This window comes from Netta rufina, assembly GCF_964035555.1.
Source record: "Netta rufina genome assembly, chromosome: 1".
In the NCBI taxonomy this organism is placed as follows: domain Eukaryota; kingdom Metazoa; phylum Chordata; class Aves; order Anseriformes; family Anatidae; genus Netta; species Netta rufina.
The window spans coordinates 56551857-56579094 of record NC_140123.1 but is presented as its reverse complement, the minus strand read 5'-3'; the positions used below and the strand labels follow the sequence as shown (position 1 = coordinate 56579094).

Here is a 27238-nt window from a genome sequence, read left to right as displayed (position 1 = left end):
AAATTTAAGAGAAGAGCTTCCATTTCCTCTTCATATATGACAATAAATACCAGAGAATGTGTCAAAACCAGTGCTCGGTATAATACAGTATGAAATATTTTATAACTGAAGAAATTACTAAGTAAAATTGCTTTGATGGATTTAGATTAAATCTTTTAGAGATTAATCCACCAGACAGATGTGCTGCATAAAATTTGTCACGATCAATTTGTATCAAAGATTCCATTGTTACCATAAATAAAAATATGCATACTTACACAAAGCTTCTACTGTAGTATGCATAATCAGTAAGTGCCTTAGTCTCTTGAAATCCCTCTGAATCCCTTTGTTTGTTTGAAGAAAAAATTAAGCAGTGTACCTTGGTTATTCTAGACGTGCCTGTGATTTTAAAACAATATGAAAGAAAGTCGAAAGCACTGGCAAACGTTTTTGTTTTGTTAAGAGTGTCTGTCTCTTACCACTGTTTTTTTTTAACAAATCCTGTTAAGTTTTAAATCATACTGGTGGTATCAGGTTGATCCGTCATTTTTTCATGCACGTACCTCTGTGTAACACTCTCACCTCTGTCCCCCTGTAATAACACCGGCTTTATAAATGCTTATTAAAAAAAAAAAAAAAAAAAAAAAAAACAGAAGTAATTAACAAATTTTCTAATAAATATCTACCTATCAGAGATTGTTCAGGCTACAAAACATAGCTACACTTTGGAATGCATATTATTCATATGATAAAACCACAGAATGACAATGCTACCTATACTTGTAACAAAGTGGTGGGAAAAACTGGTGAGGAAACTGTTAACACTTTCAAGGTGAGGATATTTCGATTTCAGGACAGAGTCTCTGAAATGAGAAGAGGAGGGAGAGATGATACTCCCTGGTCCAGGAAAAGAGTTCATGTCCCTCCTCTGAATCAACCAATTTGATTTCTTCTTTTGGAACTGTTCCATCTGCTGAAAAGAATAAAATAGATTTTGAGTCAAAGGGGAAGACAGAGGCTGAGGCTGGTGCCCATTAGTTAGGACAATCAGCCAGGCTACAGATCCGAGTCCTCTTTCTAAATTAGTCTTTTTTTTCCCTTAATCTTCCCTTTAAGGAAGGGAAGCATTTATTGATCTTCTATACTGTTTTATGTCAGGTAAAACATTGTAATCCTGGTCCTTCTTTGCCTTTTCTGCTCTGTCTTTTCAAGGTGAGCTTGATATTCCTGTGCTGGATGCCTCAAAATGTCCCTGCCAAATCTGGAGCTCAGCTCTTAATGGTACTCCGCTGCCTCCGACCCCTTCGAATATTCAAACTGGTCCCTCAGATGAGGAAAGTTGTACGAGAGCTGTTTAGTGGATTTAAGGAAATCTTTTTGGTATGTCCTGGTTATTTTTTTTTTCTTGTTTTAAAAAACAGATGTAGAGGAGTAATAAGATAACCATTTCTCTATATTGTTCATGTTATTTAATATCCATTGCTGTCTGTTTAAATCTCATTGTAGCTACCACTACAGATGAGCACAGAACAGGTTAAAAATTAGGAATATAAATAACTCGTTTTCATTTATACTGAATAAAGCTACTGTAATAATTATTTTCAAATGATATTTTTTAGCATATATTTGGCCATAATTACATAGAAAGACTACTAAAAGGAAATCTACCCCCTTTTCACTGGTCTGTCTGGGGAAGGAAGATGAAAAGTAGGGTATGACAGCTCTTCAAGAAAAAAATTAACCTGGTCTCTGAGCTGAAGGTCTATAACTCTAATTTTTCTCAGAAGGCAACCAGAGACAATACAGTTGCTTATCATAGATCTGGATCTCATTATGATGTCGTTGTTACTATAAATGTTCATGAATACACAGTTATAGTAAAAGTAATGATTATAATGGAGTCTTTGACTGCTTTTTTAAAACCTAATCTGTTGTCTTGGGACCCAGCTTTTCCTAGGTGGTGTGTATCAGCCTAAATAACAGGCAGTTTGTGCTGGAACAGTATTAGGTCAGGTTGTTACAAAAAGCTAAGCTACAAGATATTTGTAGTCAGTTAGTAAGAGAGCAGCGACAAAAAGTACAAAGCTAGTTAGCATTTCATAGATGCTGTAACTTGTTAAAGATATTTACATCATAATTTGCTCATGCATATCTTTATTGTAGATATACTAGAATTAAGTATCCAACGATGGCTTACTTAGATTAATTGGTAAAGCCTGATTCAGCAAAGCAGAAGATGCACATATTTAAGTACTTGTAGAATTCTCTATAAAGAGAATGGAAATTCTTATGTGTGCAGAATTTAGCAAGGTTGTACATTGAGTGCAAGAAAGCTTTGATCCTTATCTACAATTCTTAGATGCTATATTAATAATATTAATAATAACACAGCACCTGGTTACTGGATAAGAACCTGAAGATACATGTTATGAAAGCCTTATCTCCAGCTTTATGTAACAAAATGATTCTTCCTGCATTTCACTGAAAGATTTGACCCCCTTTCTCAACTCTGCAGCAGGAGAGCTTGACAAGTCTAACTTCATCTTTACAGGTTTCTATTCTTTTGCTGACATTAATGCTTGTTTTTGCAAGCTTTGGAGTACAGCTATTTGCTGGAAAACTGGCTAAATGCAATGATCCTCACATCATCTCTAGGGTAAGAACTGCTTTCCTGTTTCAAAATAATAGTATGCTGTGCCATTTCTGCCTGCTGGGGAAAGCAAGTGGGGCAATCAGAGAAATCATATGAGAGATGGAGATCTTGGGCACTTTCTGTTTCAGAAGCAGGATGACAGAGGGAAACATGATAAAGGAAGAAATGAATGAGGGTAAGGCTGTGTTTTCATGTCAAAAAGGAAAGTAAGTCCAGATACTGGGGACTGGCTGAAAAAGCTGTGGAATTCATTCCATGTTATTTGGAAAAGACTGTATGTCACATGGAATTAACCATGGAATATGGCACCTTTGCATTCCTAAATCAGTGGCTGAAAAATAGGTTAGGCTGCTGGATATCAAAAGTACCGGGAATGTTCTAGAGGTTCCATGAAGAAAGTTAACTGTGTTTCTTACTTAATTTGGAGAAATATCATAATCACTTAAAGAAAACAATGGTCTGTAGGAAAGAGGTGAAAGGCTAGATGGGCTTGCAAAATGAAGAGCGCTCTCAACCCTGGAAGGAAGAGAGTCTTTTGAATCCTTTCTAAGCTGCATTTTTCCTTTGGGTAAAGGTCCATGACTATTAATCCCAGGACGGTAAAAAAAACTGTCATTTCCATTTACACTGGTTCCCTGTGGTGGCAAATGTGCTGTTTATATTGGCATTATAGCCTCTCACACAGGCCATTATTTAATCTCTGTGGTTTATTTTACTATAGGAAGATTGTCATGGCATCTTCAGAATAAATGTAAGTGTTTCCAAAAATCTCAATTTAAAGCTAAGACCTGGAGAGAAAAAGCCTGGATTTTGGGTGCCACGAGTCTGGTGAGTTGCTACATCTTGGCCTGTCTTTCTTCAAAATCTCAGCTATTGATGTAGAGTATGACTCAAGTCTCATGGCATTATACTGCTAATGGAGGGTGTTTATTATAAGTAAAATGTCTAAGAATAATCTTACCATTATAGGTAATAAGGGTAAGAATTCTGGTATATTTAGTAATAAACCAGGCATGTGAAAGTTTTCCAGTCTTAGCCAGCTGTTCTATTCATAAAGCAGAAAGAAAAGAAAAAAAAAAAAAAAAAAAAAAAAAGCATAGTTTGTGAATTCAGGAATTAGACATATTATTATTATTACAGTGGGAGTAATTGGCTTGAACCAGGATTGTCACTTCATTGTGCTTAGTGATGTTATGAAGACATTCTAGGAGCTATTCTTCATCACCAGAACATCAGAATAAATGGGAAAAGCTAGGAAGAAAAAGAAGTGGAAATCAATGTGCCACTAGAACCAGTGAACAAGTCATGCCTGAAACCAACCTTTCCCTTCTATGGCCCTCAGTTATGCCAGCTGCCAGCTGCTTCCTGTGTCCCATGTAGGGAATGTTTGGGGTCTATCTGGCATAACAGAGCAGTGATAATTCTTTAAGACCTAATATTATACTTGTGATTAATATTTTGATACAGTGCGCTTAATATTTCCTAAGACCTGAACAGGCAAAAAACCTCTCTTTAATTGTTTATATTTTTAAGTTGATTGGCATTTTGCAAATTCAGCTTAACAACCACAATTATTTTAATTGGCTATATATGTGGGTAAAGAAAGCACCAGCAATGGTATATTCAGAGCCATCCTACAGTAATGAAATAATATGCTGTGATTCAAACAGTCAGTGAAACTCTGACATCTGCAGAAGTCTTTGTTTCTGTATGCTTCAGACAAAATTCTTCCTCGAGTAAGCAAATTCAATCCACTTCAGCTTGATCCAGAAATAAGCAAAAACTGTCTTCATCAGCATAACTGTAAACTTTGAGGAATGTTTTGTTATTGTAGAAAAAGATTTTACCTCAAGGACATTCATGCCACCTGTTGGCCATGTCTGGCTAGATTTTCAAGAGCTGGATGACACGTGAGGGCTACAAAAAGGGCAATAGTAAAGGCCACATAAAAACAAATATATATCAACATCTGGGAGCTCTCTTTTTCACTGACTGATTAGATTTTCAGAAGCACCAAGTACTCAAAGATTCTTCTGGAATCCAACTATTTGCATTTATAAGTTTTTGAAAATTAATTCAGCTCCTTGGAGTATTCATCTGAGATTGCAGAGGCAGAGCAATGTGTTAACCTAGCCCATAGAGGGGACTTTTAATGTTCAGCTGGAAAAATCCTCTTGAATCACAAATGATAGACAAAGCCAGAGCATATGGTATGGGAATGCCAAGAAGATGTGATTTCCTTTTAGCATGTTTTGCTTTAGACCATCAGTTTGTGGTGATAATGAAATTATGAATAACATTTGCAAAACTATCTCTTTGACTTAGAAGTCTGAATCATTTATGTGGCTTTGAGATTGATTTCCTTAAGGTAAATTTAGGAGAATCTGGCCAGTGGCATTAAATCCATTTTTCACAAATACTGTGTTTTGCTTTATTGACAAAAACACTAAGATGCAGCAACATGTTATAGATTAATTACTGTGAATCAGATTATATATAACAATATAAAACATACATAGGGATCAAGAAAAACAAAGCTATTCATATTTATTACTACTGCTATTGTTTTATTATTTCTTGAGACAACTTTTCTTATATTTTTTGGTCTTTCACACCAACTTTGCAAGGTATTTAAATGTTAGACTATAAAGTATAAAGATAGCAAATAGAAAGAACAGCCTCATTTCAGGAGTTTACACCTATTTGTATACTCATTTCAGGGCAAATCCTCGGAATTTTAATTTTGATAATGTTGGGAATGCAATGCTGGCACTATTCGAAGTTCTTTCATTAAAAGGCTGGGTGGAAGTCAGAGATGTTATTATTCATCGCGTTGGGCCGGTAAGAAAAAGCATCAGAGTCTTTGAATTCTACAGCGAGTACTTTGATTTGTTTGGACAATTAATCATGTTTTTCTTCTATTCAGATCCATGGAATCTATATACATGTTTTTGTATTCCTTGGCTGCATGATTGGATTGACCCTTTTTGTTGGAGTTGTCATCGCTAATTTCAATGAAAACAAGGTACTGATTGAGATGATTTATTTTGTATAGAACTAGCACTGCAATAAATATTGAATGTGATTTTACACATTCTACACTAGCTGGTGGTGTAAGACTGCCTTTAAGATGAACTTACTAGTCTTACATTCTACAAGCATGGCCTCAGACACACCTGATCTATATCAGCTACAAAACTCAAGCCTGGGATGATAGCAGTCCGTCACATTCTCTTTCAAAGCTCTTTTAGTTTATTTATGATGCAGTCATATTGGCAGATGGAGACTGAACCTAAAGCACACTATATTTACAAATGCTCCAGAGTCTGCTCTTTTAGTTTGATGCAGACATACATGCAGTAGCAGGTAAAAAGTCATGCTATGTTGTATGTTTTACAACTAGAGGGTCTCATTATAGCCCTGCAATTGTAGTATTTCAGATCCAGAGAAAGCTACATGGCTTTTTCCTGGCAGAGAGCAAAGCACACTGTAAAATTAATTGTCCATCACTCAACAAAAAGACAGAAAGTATTCTAGGAAAAAAAAATGTGATTTAAATGGCCTTTGTGGATTACCCTGAAAAGTAGAAAAAACAGTCCCTTTTTCTCTGAGTCTCTAGTGGTGCTCCTGTGACACCAAGACATACTTAGTAATTTTTATTATCTTTCGGTTCACAATGCCCCAAAATAATGAGATGACTGTGCTACAGCTACGTAGAGTGATATTTTTATCACTCATGGTACTGGAGAGAAAGGATCATTGTGTCCTCTGGGGCTTGGGGATGCAAGACATCCTGGTGAGCTATAGCTGGAGACAGACTGGGTGCTGGCATTGCCCCTGCTATGGCCCTGGCCTGAACTCTGCAGCAAACACAACTGTCAGGTGTGCCCTTTGAGGAAACCACTTGACTCCTTCTGCAAGGGAGCTGAGCAACACGCTACCTTCTCTTCAGTGTGGGCAAGTACAGCATCATGAGCTGCAGTTAAGGAGTAGTAATGTACTAATTCTGTAGAATTTACTATGAGGAAAAACAAAAATTAAAATTTGAATTGAAAAGATTAATATGTTGATTATGCAGAAAGAAAAAAAAAAAAAAAAAAAAGCAGAATCAAGTAGAGTGAAAAAAATACAGGAACTGAAAAAAAAAAAAAAAAGTGCAATAACACATAGAGAAGGATAGAAATTAGTCCAAAAAGAATAGAGCAAAGCAGTCCAGTGGGGACTGTTTGAGGTTAGTGAAAGGGAGTAACAGTGTGAAGTTAATTTTCATCTTCTTAAAACTAATTACTTGGCCAACTATTGTTTTTTTAAGTAGGTGCTGGCTTTAGAAAGTTCATAGCTGATACATGGTTAAAATAGTACCAGGAATTGTTGAGGAGGGTCAGAGCTGGACAATTGCTGAATAAACTATTTTATATGAGAAGCAACAATTTTCTGAAAGAAATAATACATTTTCAGATATGCCATAGTATTTCACAGCATGTCTAGGAGCTTCAGGCCTAGAGATGTTGGACTGGAAACTACCACAGGTGACTCAGGGCTGGGTCTCCAGCAATCCCAGCATTGCAGCCCAAAGCACCCCAAGCCCCCTCTGTTGCACAGCCCCCACACATCGCTTGCCATGCCATGTGTCCAGTTGGCAGCAAAGATGCGTCTGACTCAAACACTGTCTAGCAGCTTTGAACTGAGGTCTGAATGCAAACATACCTATGTCAGCAGTAGAGCCACTCACAGACCCAGCTGTGCTTTGTGACCCTTTGTAACAATCCAGCTGGTGGAGTGACAGTTTTTGAGAAACAGATTGACTTGTCAACTCTGTTTATAAATTTTATAGAGTTTCACTTTTTTGCCACCTTTTGTCTTCTTTGTGGTGAAAGCTCGCCAAGAACATAAAACGGACACACACACTTGTATGAAAGAGTTGCCTTTAAGCTTTTCTAAGCAGTACAGTTTGGGACCTGACACAAATAACAGGTATCCTTGTATCTGTTGCTTTGTCTGCATCATGTTTGAAGGCACCTGCTCCCAGGGTGCCATTTGGGGATGCAGCTTCATAAAGAGATTATGTCTGCTACAGAGGGAGCTCTCCTGACCTTATTAGCAGCACAGCCGGCTGCGGTTCCAGCGCCTACACAGGCCAATGCCGAGGGAAGCCCAGACTTAGCACGGCCTTGTACTACCTGGGCAGGCCGCCTCATGTCAGGGCGACGGGGCTCTGACATTTACCTTGAAAAGGTCTCGCTTGTGCCTGCAACTCCAGACTCTTTCCCTGAGATTTTACAGTTCTCTGAAGTGATGAGGACCCTATTTTGCTTTGAAGGTCATTCTGTATAATGTTGAATTCTGTTTAGGGTTTGCATATTTTTTCCTATGTTGCGAAAACACATTACCATCTACCACAACCTGTCCTGAAGGTGTGTGTATCTCCACCTCTTCTTGCTCTTCCTTTGTGGAGAGCTCTTGTAGATTCACAGTATACTGTGAATTTACTTTATTTCAATTATACCCCAGCAGAAGAGCTGTGGAGAGCTGCAGCAGACTCTTAGAAGGCTTACTACCTGAGAAACTATAGCAGCACTGACAAGCCACAGGATTTTTTGCAGCAAAGTCCAGACAAAATCGACCACTCTAAAACAGCTCTTCCTGGCAAGTGATGTTCAGTCAAATGGAAGACATCCCACAGTGCTTCACTGGCCACACTGGGCTGCTGCTACAAAGAGCAACAACTGTGCCTGCTGAGTTGAGTCCCAGAAACTCACGGCTAATGCATCCCGAAATCCTCTTGAGTACAGGCAGATACTTTGACTCCTTTACCCAAGCTGCGTGTTATTTAAGGAGAGTTGTGTATGTAACTTTATTTCAGACATCAAAGAGAATGTTGTTTTCATGTTTACAGCATTAAACGTTCTTGCTTTTATATGACAAAAGCTTTATACGCTTCTCTTTGTTTATTAAGGGGACAGCTTTACTGACTGTAGATCAGAGACGATGGGAAGATCTGAAAAGCAGACTGAAGATAGCACAACCTCTTCATCTCCCACCTCGTCCGGGTATCAAAGATATTTTGATTTTATTCATGTTGAGCCCTAGTGTTCGTAATTCCCCAGGAGTCCGAGATTCAAATTAAAATTGTAATCGTGAGGCCACTAGGAGGTTGTGCATAAGTTAATGTGGAAACAGGCTGCAACCACAGATCTCTGTGTAAGGCTATTAAAATCAACCCAAAAAAGGTTGCGCTTCGATGGTTTTAGGATAAGCCTTAATGAAAAAATGAATTTTTAAATGAAATATATTTGCAGTTGGCTGTTAATGATATGAATGGAATGTATTAACCTGACAGCAGTTGAATGATGCACTTGCCCTACAAGTACCAAAGCCTTCATGCAACACTGGTGTTCAGTATTTGAAATTATATGTTCAGAAGGCCTATTTGATATGGGAAATTGTAGCAGAAAATTAGAAATGTATTTCAAAACTGGTCAAGGATTATGTTGCCACTAATGAACATGGAAAATATGTCAAGAAGTGGAGAGGGAAGAATACCACTGTGTATTTTAACTCTCCTCCTGTAACTCTTTCAGATAACGATGGCTTTAGAGCTAAGATGTATGATATAACTCAGCATCCATTTTTTAAGAGAACTATTGCTGTGCTTGTTCTGGCCCAGTCAGTGCTGTTATCAGTTAAGGTAATTGTGTTTCTTTTTAAGTGTTTTATTATAGTCATGTAGAATGTATTGCACATTTCCTAACACCAATTAACGATCAATTGAGCCATTACTATGATGAATGTAGTGAACCATATGATTTCTAGATACAGAAATCTCAGTTGGCACAAATCGCTGTAGATTAATTGTAACTTGTGGTGCTGAATCAATTTCTGTTTTTTTGTAGTCTGGTCAACTATTTTTACTTTCCAGCTCAGCTGTAAATCCATGAGAGAAGAATACACCCAATGCTGTTCCTATCTGAATATGTTTTAAAGTGAAATCTATTCGTTAATAAATTCTTCTAAGAAAAGTTAAGGCAAGAATAGACATTTATTTCTGTTTAACATCAACTCTTCTATGAACAGATTTTGTTTGCATTTCAGTGGGATGCTGCAGATCCAGTGACCGTGCCTTTAGCAACAATGTCTGTTGTTTTCACCTTCATTTTTGTCCTTGAGGTAAAGTAATATACTTTATGTCTTCTCAAGATTAAGAATAGTATGTGTATATTTTGTTTTGGTTTTAGGAATGCTGTCTCATTCTTCCCTAGTTTTATTTCATAATATGTACATTTGGGATTCTCCATGTTGTTTGTCCTGAAACATGTATTATATAATAACTTTTCATTTATTATAGTCATAATGTTCTGGCACCTTGAGCTTGGGGGTTTTTATATATGTTCAGCTCTCATCACTTCAAGTTGTGTTTTTGGTGAACCCAGTGAACTCTTTTTTTTTTTACAGAACGTCTCAAATTAAATTCACTCTACAACACAATGCCTGTCTGTCACAGGAGTTCTGCTTGATCCATTTATATTTTGCCTAAACCTTCAAGACAGAGGACATTAATCCCCACTGTTGTGTAGCTGTAACATCCTCAAACCTCTCACAGTTGTTATTGTTTTTCCTTTTAAATTATTAATAATATTATTTTATTTTAATACCTTTCAATAAGCTATGTCAAATTCCAGTGTTGGCTATCTTTTGTTGTATAGATCTGGATCCTAATATGGTAACTGTTCTGTATCTATGACAAAATTGTCATCAGAATCAACTGAGCAAGTTGCAGTTAGCCTGCTTTCATAAGACTGGAATCTAAGGACCTAAATATATTTTAAAATGCAATTATAAACTGTAAAATGTATTTTTTAATTATTTTTATATATAAGGATATCCATAGCATAGCAAAGCACACATTTATGAGGTTAAAGAAGGTGCTTCCTCTGTTAATACAGAATTATTTTATAAGTTTGTTGTTGAGTATCTTTCTTTTCAGTCCCTTCTGAATATCTGATACTGACCACTATCATAAACAGGACAGTAGACTAGATTTCCCACCACTCTAATCCAATATGACAGTTCCTATGTTCCAGTGATAGGTTTTGCCAGCAGTGATGAATAAACAATGAAGTAAATACCTTGTAGCAGCTGTAGATAGAGTATGTCCATGTTGTTGCTTCTTTTTTCTCTGCCCAGGAGAAATCAATATCTCCTGAGAGACTGAGCAAACACAGAAAAGTTTGATTTTTATCATATATAGACAGGTTTTAACTTACCTAGTAACTATGTCTTCATAAATACTTTTCCTCTCACAGTGCCAGGGGAAACAAATGCACTTCTAGAATTTCAAAGGAACTTTTTCAGAGCCAGGAAAAAAATGTTGGCTGTCTCAACAGGCAAGCTATCACATTACAAGTGCACTCAATTTATGAAGATAGGAAGCAGCTTCCTGCCCAGGATCTTCCCTAATGCATCAGGATGATGTTTCAGACTCTGCTATGTATGTTGTCTGCTACCACTAGCAGATATGGTGCTTGAGGAAGGCCAAGCCTTTCTATCTTGTTAATGGCCCTGCGTCCAGTTTAATGAGTCCTGGTTCTGTCCTAAACCTCTAATGCTCACATCCTTATATGCAGTGTAGAAGAACAGGAAGAACTCAGAGATCTCACTTTTGTTGCAACACTGATGATCACAGAATAAAGCAAGATGTGATTTTTTATTTGCAGGGAGTAATATTCAGTTCAAGACTATAGACACCCCAACTTAGCTATTTAAATTATATAAATGAGGTAGGTGTTCAATTTGTTGCTGTAATCAGGAGAGATGTAATATGGGATTCAGTTGCCTAAATAACTGAAGGCATCAAGAGCTATTATGGATAGCCTAGCTGATCTCCCCTTGCCTCCAGAAGCTGCTACAGGAGGGCAAGGTTGTTTGCAGGTCATGTGTTATCCCTGACAGCCCCATGCAGCTCTCTCTGATATTCTAGGGCATCTGAACTGACTGGATAGAGGTGAGGCAAGACACCCTTGGGTACCTCAAATGCTAATTAGAGAGTCAGAGGCTATATTCTTTATTTGGGCTTCAGAAAATATACATTAGAAAACTAACCAAAGAAACAGATTTTTGCTACAAACTAGTGTCCCTTTATATGTAGTTTAGTTTTCAGAAATTTCAAGAATACTGCTAAAAGGCAATGTTGCAAGCTGGGATGGAAAAAAAAAATCACGTAATGAATGCCTGGCAATTATTCCCTTTATATAGTAACACTTCAATTGCTTTGAGATTTGATGTGAATTGTGTATGACAAACTCTCTGGTGTCCCTTCTGCATGCATCACCCTACTTCAATATCTGTTACTTGTTGTGAGTTTCCTACCAGTATCTCTTCTTAAGCTTCCTGTCTGCACTTCTGTTACCTATATTGGAAATGTCAAGCACTTTCGCTGCAGTTTTTACCAGGAACATTTTGAAACGTACTGCCTTTACTGTTGTTAGCTTTCTTCTCTTATACACTGCTGAGTACAGATGGTGCTGAGTACAGACAATTCTTCAAAGAAATGAATATTTGCAATATGGGAATGGTTTTTAATTAATTTGAAATACAGGATCTACAGAACACAACTGTGTTCTTGAATTCAAATATGATTATGTGATTTTAGCCTACTTGTTTAGACAGCTATATAGCATATTACTACCTCCTGTAGCTACATATTATCAGCATAATCATTTTTAACTTCATAACTTAACTATATGAAATCTTAAAACCACATTTAATTCAGTAATCTATACATTAATTATTCAGTCTGACATGGTCACCTGCACTCCTTTGGTACTCCATCAACCATTTTAGAGAATGAAAGAGGTTTCTATAGTAAGAAATAGTAATTTCTTCAGTACAACTGAAAACTTGCTTTTTATGTATAGGTCACAATGAAGATTATTGCCATGTCACCTTCTGGCTTCTGGCAAAGCAGAAGAAATCGGTATGATCTCTTGGTGACATCTCTTGGAGTTATATGGGTGATACTTCACTTTGCCTTGCTGGTAAGATTTACAAAATGCAGTTCCAGTGCTTAAGCTTAATTTTATCTGTTAAGCACCAGCAGTAGGATCACTACTGTGCTACATCCAGATAAGCCCTTGGTAGTTTAACAAGTAAAAGGCTGAAATATGGATGAAACAAATTAAGCTTGTTGCTAAGAAGGAATCCTTCTCTTGGGCAATGATGAAGTAAGACAATTGTCTGACTGGTATGAGGTAGTGTCTGTAAATATGGTAGAAAATTGAAGTCTTTAGGAGGAATGTAAATGAGGAGGGGAAGGAACCTGAAAAGGAGGAAGGAACCTGGAAAGACTGAGAGCTCTTGTCAGCAGGAGTCTCATGAGGAGCGAGGAAGTAGACCATGCACAGAATCCAGATAGGAGTAAAGAAGGCATAGGTTCAAAACTGCTGAACGGTACAATCTGTCCCAAACCCAGCAGTGTTTCTGGCCCACTGATGTTGGTTAAGAGGCTGTGTTTAATCCAAGAAAGTAGAATAAATCATTCATGGAAGAGAGAGGAAGAAAACAGCTTTCCCTCTATCTCATCTTTTTTTCTTTTTCTTTTTTTTTTTAAGTTGGCTACAGCCCTAGTTCCCTTATATATGAGGGAAGGAGGAGGGATTGTTGATGCTTGTCATTAATCACCAGCTGTGGAAGTCACCACCATATAACGGCTGGGGCTTCACTTGTTTGCCCTAAGCTCTGTTTTGAGGAAAACCTGTTTAGTGTGGCTAGTCCTTTTGCTCTGACATCCTCAGTTTGCTCCCTGCTGCAGAGTAGTTTGAAAGGCCTGAGCAGTTTCTTTAAACAAGCAGCCGCCTAGACAAGTAGACCAGGGGAGCTGGACATAATTACTGCCCAGCTAATAGGAGGACTGAAAGCATTTTTGTTTTATGAGTGGGGAGGCTGGGTTAGTGTTTTTGAAGAGGTAGAGCATCTTCTGTTATTTTCTTACTGTTCCATCATTCTTATTGAAATATTGGTGCTCCTAGTTCATGGTTTCTCTTATTTTATATGGTGACTTCATTATTAAAAGACAGATTACCCTTATCTTTCTGTGAGATCACTGGGGGAACGTGCTGTATTCAGTCTTTCATCTTTCTGTTCCAGAATGCATACACATACATGATGGGGGCATGCGTAATTGTCTTCAGGTTTTTCTCAATTTGTGGGAAGCATGTAAGTATAAATTAGCTACTACAGCCATTGCAGTGCTCATGTGTAGACTAAAGGAGTAGTTGCTATGTGTCTCTAGTGCACATTCTATAGGGATCAATATTATATGCCAACAAAGGAGACTTCCAGCAGCAGTCTCCAATTTTACATGCCGTCTTATAAAAGTCAGAGTTTTAGGTATTGCATAATAACAATATATTATAATTACTGGAAAAGCTGCACTTTCTTAAAACAAAAATAAAAGTTCTACATTTTAAAATGTTCTTTAAAGCTCTGAACATATACTGTGCTACTCTCAGTCTTTTTCATTTCAGTATGGTGTGATGTGCATGCCAGGTATTTTATTTAACTAGTGGAGTGGTGGAAGACCCACTCATCTTGTTATGATTGTGTTCTGCCGTAGAAATTTCTTCCTCTAGAATGTAGGTCTGTGTCTGTGTCTTTAGCACTGTATGTCTTACCACAGTAAAGGATTTATATTCAATTTGAAAAAAAAAAAAAAAAAATGTGCCAAGATATTCTTCTGGAGGCACTGGGATGGCTACAAAGCAAGTCATTTCTAAAGTTTACATTTCTTTCGTGCTTGGATTTACTCTGATGTAATTGACAGTAGACTAGCAGAATAAGCATAGACAGAGAACAAACACATTTGTTTAACAAGTGGTGACACTGCATTCTCTTGCTGTAGAACTTAGATTATCCAAACATTTTCTGTGAAGTCTGATATATTAAAGTAAATGCATTAAAAAGTAAAGATTGCTGCAGTGGGTCACCAGGGTTAAGAACAGTGAGCCAGAAAGTTTGTTGAGTAAAGATAAAAACTTTTCCTTCAATCAAACTACACAGAGCCTGTAGAGCCTTGGAAGTCAAATGAAATATCCTTCCTTCTTCTAATGCAGCCAGACCATGTAATTGCCTTCAAAGCTTTCTGACTGATTCTGAAGTTTTTTCAAAGCTTTAACATAATCATTTGTGCTTTTGTGTTAGGAGCTGCATCAGTCTCATTAATTTATCTGCTGTGATACAATGCAATACCTAACAGTCAGTATGATTTACCAGTTTGGCATGATTCTATAGAAAACCACTATCTCAGTCCCATTAAAGACAATTTTATATAGCATCCAAAGTGTTTAAGGGTGTTAGGGCAATCTAGAGTAATAAATGTACAATATGGCTGCATGGGAAAATAATGTCTATTATCTAGACCCATTGCATATGTAATTTCCAGAATTATGGTCTCTTCTTTAGCTCTTTGGCCGACTTGCATGAGAAATTAACTAGTTAATCAATCTGTGCTGATCTTAAGGAAATCCCCTTCTCTGTACATTAGCCCATTTCTTCAGATAAGCCCAAAGTAGTTTACTGTACCACCATTTGTACAATGCTAATTTTGGTACTCCTGGCTGATCCTAGAATATTACAGTAAAGCATATGCGGTAGTGTTGCTATATCATCCTATATGGTATTACCTTATACATACTGCTTGAGGACCAACATTTTGACATTGTTAGGTGGATGTGGTGATATCTTCAACGAGTAAAAGGCATACTGAATTTCAAAGGAAGACACAAAACGTTCAGTTCCAATCAGATTCATAATGTACCATTTCACTGGGTTCTTCCATTAACTTATGTGTGTAAAGAATTTGTTGTCAAAATGGCAACTGCAATAGCTCTCACTTTTATCTCTGCTTTCCTGAATGGCATGATGGATTGCTTTTTCTGTCCTTCCAGGTGACACTGAAAATGCTACTCCTGACTGTAGTTGTCAGCATGTACAAGAGTTTCTTCATCATAGTGGGAATGTTCTTACTGCTCCTTTGTTACGCTTTTGCTGGAGTGGTTTTATTTGGTACAGTGAAATACGGAGAGAACATTAATAGGTACAGTATGTACTATCTCATGGGGATGTTCCTTAAAAAGCACCCCCAAAAAATCACATTCTGTTAGAAGCTTATCCCTGGTAAAAAACAGACATGTCCCCCGGTCTAGCTGAAGCACACCGAACAGGATTTCTGATAGGAAGCACTGAGCCATCTTTCCGATCCTTGTGCGTTGGACCAAATGACACCCAGTCCAGCCCAGAGCAGACTGAGATCTGCTCTTCATTATGCCAGCTGGAATGCACTTCAGAGCAGCAAAGCACTAGCCACAAGCTGCAGAAACACAGTGTGCTTACTACATACTCTTGGCGTTATGCAGCAACAGGATCTATATACCAGATTGATACAGAGGGAACAATTCTGTCAACTTAGCATTAGCAGATTTCCCAATCAATATCGTCATCAGACTTCAAGAAGAGAACAGAGACAGGAGAAAGGAACTGGCCTTGAATCTACTTTTGCTCTTTAAAAGAATGAGCCTGAATATACAAACCTGTGCCTGAGCTAAATTTTAGTTGTTGTATCTTAAGTCACAGAATAAATAATTTAATGAACTCACTCAGATAATACTGTAACTAATTTCAGTTCAAAATAGTAGAACAGTAGAAAATGGAAATGGTTTTCCTTTTTTTTTCTTGCCATAATTTAGTTCTGGGACATAAAATGATCTCTCTCTCTCTTTTTGTTTAAAACAGACATGCAAATTTTTCATCAGCTGGCAAGGCTATTACTGTACTCTTCAGAATAGTTACTGGAGAAGACTGGAACAAAATTATGCATGACTGCATGGTAAATACACTAACAGAGATAAAGTAGGCAAGGAATGGGAAACATTCTTGCATCTCACTGTGTTTCCAGTACCTTAGGTGGTACAAAGAGTGATGTGCTTGCTTTTAGCTCTTTAAGAGACCTAGTTTGGTAAACCTCAGAATATGACATAAAAATTGCAGTTTCAATCACAGACTCATAATGTAATATTTCATGGGGCCAACCTATTAAATGGTTTTAAAATAAAAATGTATTTTCAGATTTGGAAGCGTGGTAAAACACTTTTCCACTGTTATTTCTCCTTTGATTGTGGCAAGGGGACTTTCAAATAAACTTTGTCTTTAATGCCTGTGCTGTGGTTCGTTCCAAGTGAATGCTGGTCTTAACGACCTCAGAATTTGTTCTTGAATCATTTTACATGGCGTAAATAAATTTCTGCCCGTGGTTTCTGTTGCAATGAAAATCAAATTTTTCACTTCCTTCTTAAAATTAATGCACAAGGAAGCTTTTTGAAAGCCATGTTTCAGAACACCAATTTGTTCCTTTCCAATGGTATAACTGCAGAGTGCCTTGCATGTGTTAGTGAGATCCATGCCTATTTTTTTTTTAATCATGCCTCTTTCTTTTTCTGATCTCTGACCACTAAAGAAACCAGAAAAAAATGCCCACAAGAGTCAATGAAAAAGATCTTTCCTCCTTTTCTATAAAGGGAAATGTCCCCCACATCTTATGTTCAGCATTATTCCTTAATTATGAAGCTTTAAAAAAATGATAGTCATAAGCCATAATATGGATTACAGATAAATTAATGATTGTCTTTTTAAGAATAACTGACTTTGTTTTCTATTGTTTTAAAGGTTCAGCCTCCATTTTGTACACCAGATAATAGCACCTACTGGAAAACAGACTGTGGAAATTATGCTGGTGCTCTTATGTATTTCTGTTCATTTTATGTCATCATTGCATACATCATGCTAAATTTGCTTGTTGGTAAGTGAAATTATGAAATAACAAAACAGTCCATCTTGGCATGTAGTGTATTAATTAGACTTTATTCTGTTGTGCTGTTCCGGTATGAAGTTACTTTGTACCTTCATTTTTACCTTATATACATGTCATGCTTTTGATACTTCTCTAGTGTGGTGTATGCTAAAACTTAGGAAGTTTGGGAACACACGTTTTTTGAACAGAGGTGGGTTGTATTCATAGTGTGTAATTATATATGTATTATGTTCTGACCTTCCCTATCCTCCAGTTAACATTTTCCAATACTATGGGAATTCTCCTAATTGATTTTAGAAAATGTTTGATTAGGCATCTCTCTAGCATTTAAGCACAGCTTTTTAAAAGAAAGCACAATGAATATTTATGCAGCAGCCCATAGGCTGTGAAGCTTGCACAGCAGAATTCACATTCTGTTGAAATTCATTGTTGCTTATATTTCATCAGTTAGAATGTTACTACAGGCTTTCTTTACAGTGTATTTTGGTTTTGTGTTTTTTAGCTATCATTGTGGAGAATTTCTCATTGTTTTATTCAACTGAAGAAGACCAACTTTTAAGTTATAATGATCTTAGGCATTTTCAAATTATTTGGAACATGGTTGATGACAAAAGAGAGGTAAGAAACTTGAACATGAGCACTGAAATCCAGTAAGCCCACATTTTTCATTGAAAAATCATATGGGAAAAAAGTGTGCTGACAAAGCTCACTGAATAATTACTTTCCAGGTTTTGAAAGCTCAGTAAACATGATCTAACATTGTTCATGATCCATCAAATACTAACCTGTAGTCTTTACCACTGTGAAGTACTTACAACAGCAGTTTTAAAAACAGACGTAAATATTCATAGTATCAACACAGTCGCATTCGTACTCCCAGCTCCACAACAGCTGTGTTTTTTTTTTTCAGTCTGCAGACCCACAACCATTTATGTGTCTGATATTCAGAAGAGCTTTGCTGAGATTTTGGCACTGTCTCCAATAAGATCTTCATAGTGAAGCAAATGAAGTATGGGCTGGATGAGCAAACATCAAGATGGATTGAAAAGTAGCTGAATAGCCAGGCCCAGAGGGTGCTGATCAGGGGCACAAAGCTCAGTGGGAGGCCAGTAACAGTCTGGGTAATGGGCAGAGTGCACTCTCAGCAAGTTTGTAGATGACACAAAACTCAGCACCAGAGGGTCATGCTGCCATCCAGAGGAACATGGGCAGCCTGGAGAAATGGGCTGAGATGAACCTCATGAAATTCAACAAAGGGAGGTAAAGAGTTGTGCACCTGGGGAGGAACAACCCCAGGCACCAGAACATGCTGGGGTGACCCAGCTGGAAAGCAGCTTTGCAGGAAAGAATGTGGGATTGCTGTTGGACACCAAGGTGGACATGAGTCAGCAGTGTGCTCTAGCAGCTTACAAGGCTAATGGTATCCTAGGCTACCTTGAGAGTGTTGCCAGCAGGTCAAAGGAGGTGATCCTTCCCTTGTTTTCAACATTGGAGAGGCCATACCTGGAGTACTGATGTGGTGGTTTTACCCAGCTGGGTTGTTCCTCCCCAGTGTCATCACTAAGTTATGAATATACGGTGACAGAAGTTGGTTGTCTGCAGGTGGCAGGTGGCTGTGATGGTGTTGGAAGCTGCAGTCCATTCTGATGGAGGTGGAGAGTTGTGCATCTGTCATGCCCAGAACTGACAGTATCTCTCTGTGATGTGGAACAGCAATACAACAACAGCAAAAATACTTCCAGTTAGGCTAGGTTGAATCTTAGAGCAGAAAACCTATGAAAAGACAGTGAACTACAAACGTTATCCTGTCCAAAAATTCACACAGAAAGGGAGAGTTTTACAGCTAGATATAGGCCAGGCTGTGAATGTTTAAACTGTAATTTAATTTCAGTTTTTCAAAGGCAGCTTTTTGGGTGTTATAACTCATTTCAGATTAATGCAAATGGGGAAACTAAATCCCCAAAGCAATTTCTGAAAATTTCTGACAAAATGAACAGCACAGAATCTCATTATGTATCAGTCAAATAACAGCAAAGTTCCATGAACTACAAGTGATGTGCATGTGCTGAAGAGCTGGCTGCAAGGTTTGACATGGAATCTTTGGAGAAATAGTATTTCTCTCACTGATCAAGTTGAATGCCTGAGTTGGTTGTTAGATCACTGTAATAATATACCGGCTATTATGCAATTTTACCCAGGGAGTAATTCCTACCTTCCGAGTTAAATTTCTGCTGAGGCTTCTGCGTGGCAGGCTGGAGGTGGATCTTGACAAGGACAAGCTGTTGTTCAAGCACATGTGCTACGAAATGGAACGGCTGCATAATGGTGGTGATGTCACTTTCCATGATGTGCTGAGGTACTATGAGATTTTCTCTAAATTTGTAGAAATCATATAATGTCCTGTGTTTCTTGCTAGGCTAAAAGGTATTCATTAATCTTGGGAAAAGGGAAGATCAATAGCCACAGAGGCACTGCCATTTAAAATGTAATACAAAAATTGGATTTCCCTTTTTTCCTGAAAAAAAATATTTATGATGGAAAACATGGGTCTTAGGGAATCAGCTGTAAGTGATTTTAACATTTTTGTCTGAGACAAATTGTCTTAACCCACAGTCCTATATTGACCTTGAATCCCAAGAAATGCAAAGTTGTTCTAACACATGAAGTACTCAGACAGTGTATCTGACTAGAAATAAAATAGAAATGAGAACATTACAGAATCACAGAATTATCTAAATGTAAAAAATTATCAAAAAAAAAAAAAAAAAAGAAAAAAAGAAAAAACCACCAAAACTACAAATGTTCTAGTTGCTTACAGTTCAGTGAAACACCTTTGTTGGATTGTTAATACAGCTGCTAGGCTCTTCATTTGTTTCAAGCACCAAAAGTCTCTTCTAGAATCATCTTAGCATTTTTTAGCTTCAGATATGAATTCAGTGCATGTGCCAAAATTGCATTTGTGTTTTTTTTTTCATTAATTATGAGTTTTGATTTTCTAAATTCAATTAGCTGTACATCAGCATTTAAAAAAGACAATATGTATGTTTCTTCCAGCATGCTTTCATATAGGTCTGTGGATATCAGAAAAAGTCTTCAACTGGAAGAGCTGCTTGCTAGGGAGCAACTGGAATATACCATAGAAGAGGAGGTAGCCAAACAGACCATACGCATGTGGCTGAAGAAGTGCTTAAAGCGAATTAGAGCAGTAAGTCAAGCTAAAACAGATTCTAAATGGCTGCAGTAAATTGCAACAAAGCTGGAATTTGCTGTCACAATGCTTAATTTATTCTGGAGACACAATAATATTTATATGAAAAAGAATGTAGCAGTTGCTAACTCAGCAAAAAAAAAATGTCAACAGATCAATTCAAAGCATTATAAAAATAATCATCTTTTGAAAGCAAAAAGCTGTTTTCCTGACAAAAATATATCTGTCTTTTCAATACATCAGGAAGATGTATGTGCAAAGACCAAAGTCAAAGGAATAAAGGAAAAACAATGTAATTTGATGAAAACTCTTCAGCCTAGTCCTGCCTCTAAATACAATTGTGTTATTTCCTTGCCTCTGTTGACACAAGATACCACTAACAGCTACCAGCATATGACTCTTCAAATGGAATATGTATCAAGATTCATAATTGGAATGAGTCATGAGATTAATTGTGTGCAAATGAGCAATGTGTACATGCAAACCAGGTCTACAAACCATGGCCCACAGTAGCCATGTCTATGCCAGTAGATAACTAGGGCCAGGTCACTGGCCCAGGACTGGCAAGGGATCACCCATACTCATGTTCCTTGGCCCGGTTTTGGTCCATGCAAGTTCCTGCTCTCACAGACTGCTGCCTTCCAGATCACTGCTACAGGAGGCACAGTTCAGGGCAAGTAGAGTGGGGACTGTTCCCAGTCAGCAGTGAATTTGAAGCTTTCTTGTAGAGGAGGTCAGCCAGATCATGCAAGGCCTGCCGCTTGGCTTCAGCACTGCAGGAAATCTCAGTCTGTTTAATTCACTAGCACAGATACAGCCAGTGCTTCTGTATTCTCTTTACACAGTGCTGCTGATTGTCAGAAACATTTTTGCCTTTGCTCAGCATAACTTCAGTATTTGCTGATCAAACTTTGTCTTGGAAGAAATTTGTATTAAATATTTTCAGGAAATTTGAATTGGCCTTTGCAATTATTCTCCTCTTTTCTTCAAAAAACAAATCATCCTTTATATAAAAAGTTTTATCCTGGCTATCTTAATGAGTGATTTTTCAGTGGCTGTAAGGCTGAGTCCAGGTTTTGTTATTTTTTATTTTTAAAAAGTTTTATTTCTTGTGTGGAGGTTTTCTATAAACATCTGTGATCATGGGATCTCGCCTTTCCTGTTTGCAAATTTATAAAAAGTATAACTGGGCGATATGAACGTAATGCAGATTCAAGCTGAAACATGAGCGTTCAAGGCATATTCAGATAAATAGTTTCATTTTGGTTCCATCTCCGTAATAGCAATGACAGTAAATTTAATCTCAGCTCTCAGTTCTGGGTTTGTTCAACTCAGATGTTCATTTCATTATGATATTGAATTACACTATGTTAAATATGCTGTTCATTTCATTCTCTTAATACAGTTCAGATCATTTCACATTATATGAACCCTTTATAAACTGAATATAATTATGGAAGTTAAGATGTATTTTCAAATTCTCTTGTTAGTCTTTAAAGAGGGAGCTTGTGAAAACTACCCAGGCAAGTGAAACCCTTCCTAAGGGCTGTTTATTTTAATTTAAAAGCAAATTAGATTGTATGATTATAATAGTAGTGGTTTTGTTTTTCTATTTGTACTGTAATTCTATACTCAGTCCCAAGGTTTCCTCTACTGTTTTATTCATTGTTTTTGGAAGTCTGTTCCAAAGTCCATGAAAACAATCATATTTTTTTCATCGCATTCATGTAAATCTTATGGTATCTCTAGCAATTTCCTTGTTTCTTCTTTTGCAGAGAAGTTAGCATATGAATTAAAAACTTTGTGTATTTTTAACCTCTAGGTTTTTATGAGCAATTTGTCTTCCACTTAATGTAGTTTATAAGTCCTAGCCTTCAGTTTATACATAAAGGCTAGATGTGCTGGTAGTCACTTTATTTAAGTAATGGCCATCTGATACATGTGGCTTTATTGATGCACCTGGAATCCACATTTGGCACTCACTATTTGGTTAAATATTTAAAAGTTCATGGGTTTATTTTTGTTTTGTTTTGTTTTTAAATAATCAAACACTGAGATACACCAATGAGATACACACTATTTTCATCACATATTGTACCTTGATAGAAACAACAGCAGTCGTGCAGCATTATCCATAGTCTACGAGAGAGTCAACAGCAGGAGTTGAGCCGATTTCTGAATCCTCCCAGCATTGAGACAACACAGCCAAGCGAAGATATGAATGCTATTAATCAAGATAACAGCGCGCAGCCAGAGGTATGTTAACTGGGAGACTATCAGCACTCAGAGCAAATTAAAAAATAAAATAAAATTCAGTGTTTCATATTTGTTCTTTTAAATATCATTTTCCCTGGAAAAGTTGAAAGCAATATTTTATTTTGCTTTTCTCTTTGCCTTTAGATGTAAAGACAAGATGACCTATGGCAGGAATACCCCAGTTTATTTAGCTGCCTTGCTAACACTATGTAGGGTGAACTCAGCTGTATGACACTCAGCACCGACTTCCAGCACTAGCATGAGCTGTGTACAGGCTCAGGGACATGAAGTTTACCTTTCCAGAATTCTCAAGTTGTTTTCACACTGGGAGTGATAGCACTGGGCATGCTGGGTCCTGTGAGTAGGATTCCTGGGCTTTTCCAGAGTAGGAAATGAAGAAGGTACTCTAGTGTAGAAGGCTGAGAACAATTTTGTACCCTTCAATGCAACTGCATAATGGAATTGAGCCCAAACGGTCTTTATTTTCATATCAGTTGTGGAGTTTTGGGGCAGTAAAGAATAGAAACTATATTGCCTTAACAAATGGCAATATATTTTGTTTGGATTTGTGTACAAACTTGGAAGTAGACTAGAAAGGTTAGATAGCCTTTCTTGGGATTATCCCCATGTGATGCAGAACTTTAACTGAGGTTCTTGTTTCTCTGTTCAGACAAGTAGCCAGCAGCAGCTCCTTAGCCCAACGCTTTCTGACAGAGGTGGCTATCGACAAGACTCTGCAGATGCTGGGAAACCTCAGCGGAAATTTGGACAATGGCGTTTGCCATCAGGTAAGTGAAAAAAGTGTTTCAGTAGAGTTTCCATGTGCCTGCTGTACAGTAATAAGACCATAAAAAAGTATAAAGCATTACACTAACATAGAGCAAACACCAGGGAGAGGCTTCATAATTCACAGTTCTACCTCCTGTCTGTAGCTTGCATTCACATCAGACTTTTTCAACCCTCATCTGTGCTGAAATACAGCAATCTCTCCCCTTTCTGCCAATTCTGAAAGTTTGGAAGATGGTACATTAAAGGAGGCTGTAGTGAGATGGGGATTAGTCTATTCTCCCGCATGCCTGGTGATAGGACGTGGGGGAACAGGCTAAAGTTGCACCAGGGGAGGTTTAGGTTGGATATTAGGAAAAACTTCTTTACCGAAAGGGTTGTTAGGCATTGGAATAGGCTGCCCAGGGAAGTGGTTGAATCACCATCCCTGGAGGTCTTTAAAAGACGTTTTGATGTAGAGCTTAGTGATATGGTTTAGTGGAGGACTGTTAGTGTTAGGTCAGAGGTTGGACTAGGTGGTCTTGGAGGTCTCTTCCAACCTAGATGATTCTGTCCACTTCAGAGGTAACTATGTTGTGTATGTAGTGTATAAGGTGCCACGTATAAAGTCAGAGAGGTGATCATGCACTGAATACCATTAACCCTACTTTAGTGACCAGAGTACTTGTCCAAGAAATGGAATAGCTTACTAGAGAGCTTTCAGTCCACATTTTCCGTTTAAGTGTCACTGAGAAAAACAGAGAGGAACAGTAAAATAGGGAACATGCTAAGGAGGGATCATTGGGCTATAGCCAGCTGGATACATTTTCCAAATAAGAATGAGGAGTTCAGGGTTCCCTTTCTTAGCACTGCTCTTGACCACATGAATCCTGACAGTTCGATGCTGGACAGCAAATGAGGGACACCCCCATGCACAGTAAAGTCTGGCATGTGGTAAGTACTCTGTTCCCAGTCCAACAAAGATTGTGAATAACATCATTAATATCAATTGTGGTTTTCATATACTTACATTTGTTTTACTGCTTTCCAAAAGCCATGCCAGCACCTTGCACTGGTTTCTACTCCAAGGCTGTTGTCAAGTATCGCTTTCTAGGCATAGAAATGCTCTTTTCCTCCATTTTTCTGGTTGAAGTGGTAACACTTTCACCATTTTTCCAGTACATCAGCTCAAGTAAGTACTACCTAAATCATTTAGTTTACAATCAGCCAGGTAAGAAGAGACCTATTGCTTCAGCTATCCCAGCAAAAGGAAATCAGGCATTGCTTAGTTAAACTGCTCTACCAGCAGATGAGTGGGAGTAGGGGGAGCAGCTGGAGCTGAAAAAATCATTGGGATAGAGTCTTTCTGTTTCTGCACTAAACCACTTCAAAGCTACCCCAGTCCAGCTAGTTCTGTACACCTGAATTCTAAGCAGAAATGTTCAAGAAGCAAATGTACTCTAATACAGAGCCTTCTGCTTACTTTCATAGCCCCCAAACCAATAAGCCATTCCGTGTCTTCAGTAAACCTTCGCTTTGGTGGACGTTCAACTATGAAATCTGTTGTATGCAAAATGAATCCCATGTCTGATGCAGCATCTTGTGGATCAGAAGTCAAGAAGTGGTGGACAAGACAATTAACTGTGGAGAGCGATGAAAGTGGAGAGGACCTACTTGATATCTGAGAAAGACTTATGTAAGATTGCAACAACAACCACTTCAAACACAATCTAATTTTCTATGTTTAGAATTGAACACACTGTAAGTGATGTATGATTTATTTAAAATCAGTGTCATAAAATCTTTCAATTGCTTATCCTTCTGCCATATGAAACATAGCACATACTTACATGTTAGAGTTCACTTCTATAGGTATTAACTGTACTTTAAGAAACCTGTATACAATAGCACTACTAATAAAGCCAGAGAGACTGTATTGCCTTTACAGAGCTTTGAAAAATTTCATGTTCTGCAAGTACATAATGGAAATGCATTTTGATATACGCATCTGTGTTTTTCTTCAACCTATACTGTACTTTAAAATTGCAACACTTTACAATACAAAGGTAATATATTTCTTCTTCTTGTGTTTTCCTTCAGCTTATTTATTAAGATTTCTTTAGAAAGATTTTATTATTCACAAATGACCTGAAGAGGTCAGCACTGACTTCATGTTAAAGGGAAGTATTTTTACAAAGTGCAGATTCTGAATTACAAATCTAAGCTTTTTCTGGACCTTTTTTTAAAATATGCAAGATACAAGATAACTCATTTTAAAATCAGATGGTGAAGGATTGGCTTTTAAAATGTAAATATATTTGGGTTTTGTTTAATTATGTGAAGAGCTTGATTTTCATACAGAAAAAAAGAAGAAAAAAAAAAAAAAGACATGAAAACTGTGCATTTAATCATCCATCAAAAGACTTCCATGTGAAAAAACATGATTTATGCTACATTTTCAGATTATGCTGGTTACATATATGTATTACGCTGGTCATGTATGTCATTATTCTCCTGTTAGTTGGGTCCCATTTCCTTGTGTAGCCATAAGATAACTTTGTTCTTGTCTGTGCAATAGAAATTAGCATGTTGGGGGTTCTCTTTAAAGAGCAGTGTTGTATGGCTTTTAAAAATATGGTTCAGTTTATCCTGTATAGGTAGAAGTGAATTTTACTTACCCATGATACTACTCATGCTATTAGCTGTGCACTGCTGAAGCATGACATAGTACTGTGGTTAGGTATCTTTGTCCCTTTTACCCTGATATTTAATATTATTACATGTTAGCATTCTTTTATTTTATGAAGCACCAATAGTGCTAAATTATCACTGGTGAAAAAGCAGCTGTCCCTTTCATAAGTTTTTCCAGTGAAAGGCCAATGCTGTACAGACATGGAGGTGGAGAAGAAAAGCAACACAATACAGGTGAGCAGTATTGCACACATTAGTCTCAGAATTTAGGGTGTCTAGAAATGTGGGCTAAAATTTGCCCTTCCTTCGAGGAAGAACTGCGAGATTGTACATTTTATAGCTTGGCCACTGACTGGGTTTTTTAGCGTAGATGGGACTTTTCATTACCATTGTTTCCTATGGAAATGATAGGTTGCTCTAACATGGCCTGATGTGAGATCTTGAAAGAGGCTCACAGCTAATGTATATCGCCACTTAAAATATATATCCTTTAAAAAGCTGACAAAAGACAGTGCTTTGTGATGTTTTCTGGCCAAAATATTAACATAGGGTGGTCAGAATACAGAATTGTTTTCACAGATGCCTTCACTGTAAATGCAAAATTAGCTTTGGCCATAAAATACAGTTTTCTTGGCATCTATCAGTGTTTTGTTCTCGGTATCCAGTTGAACATTGTTTAGATTTTTTTTTTTCCAAAAAATGTCACATTGCACACATCTGTATTTTGTGGTTACTTTATTTGCTTTGGGATATATTTAAGTTTAAATCTAGTCGATTCTATATATGTAACAGAATCTGTGCATTCTCTTGTTTACTGGCTAGATTA

At 37.4% G+C, this 27238-nt stretch overlaps 1 protein-coding gene across 2 annotated transcripts in view; it reads left to right on the top strand.

Moving 5' to 3' along the window:
- NALCN (sodium leak channel, non-selective) overlaps positions 1–25406 on the top strand; it is a gene marked incomplete at both ends in the record, with an annotated part of 218699 nt that extends 193293 nt beyond the window's left edge. For both annotated transcript variants that reach the window (XM_084305464.1, XM_084305463.1), the window contains 19 exons: positions 1192–1359; positions 2531–2635; positions 3354–3460; positions 5353–5473; positions 5559–5657; positions 8589–8682; positions 9214–9320; positions 9725–9799; positions 12547–12666; positions 13775–13843; positions 15574–15722; positions 16418–16511; positions 17348–17480; positions 17995–18110; positions 19691–19848; positions 20547–20697; positions 22807–22956; positions 23627–23744; positions 25213–25406. In XM_084305464.1, coding sequence (XP_084161590.1) covers positions 1192–1359; positions 2531–2635; positions 3354–3460; positions 5353–5473; positions 5559–5657; positions 8589–8682; positions 9214–9320; positions 9725–9799; positions 12547–12666; positions 13775–13843; positions 15574–15722; positions 16418–16511; positions 17348–17480; positions 17995–18110; positions 19691–19848; positions 20547–20697; positions 22807–22956; positions 23627–23744; positions 25213–25406 — 2328 coding nt within the window. The remainder of the gene's footprint in view (positions 1–1191; positions 1360–2530; positions 2636–3353; positions 3461–5352; positions 5474–5558; positions 5658–8588; positions 8683–9213; positions 9321–9724; positions 9800–12546; positions 12667–13774; positions 13844–15573; positions 15723–16417; positions 16512–17347; positions 17481–17994; positions 18111–19690; positions 19849–20546; positions 20698–22806; positions 22957–23626; positions 23745–25212) is intronic.
- Positions 25407–27238: the final 1832 nt, after the last annotated feature.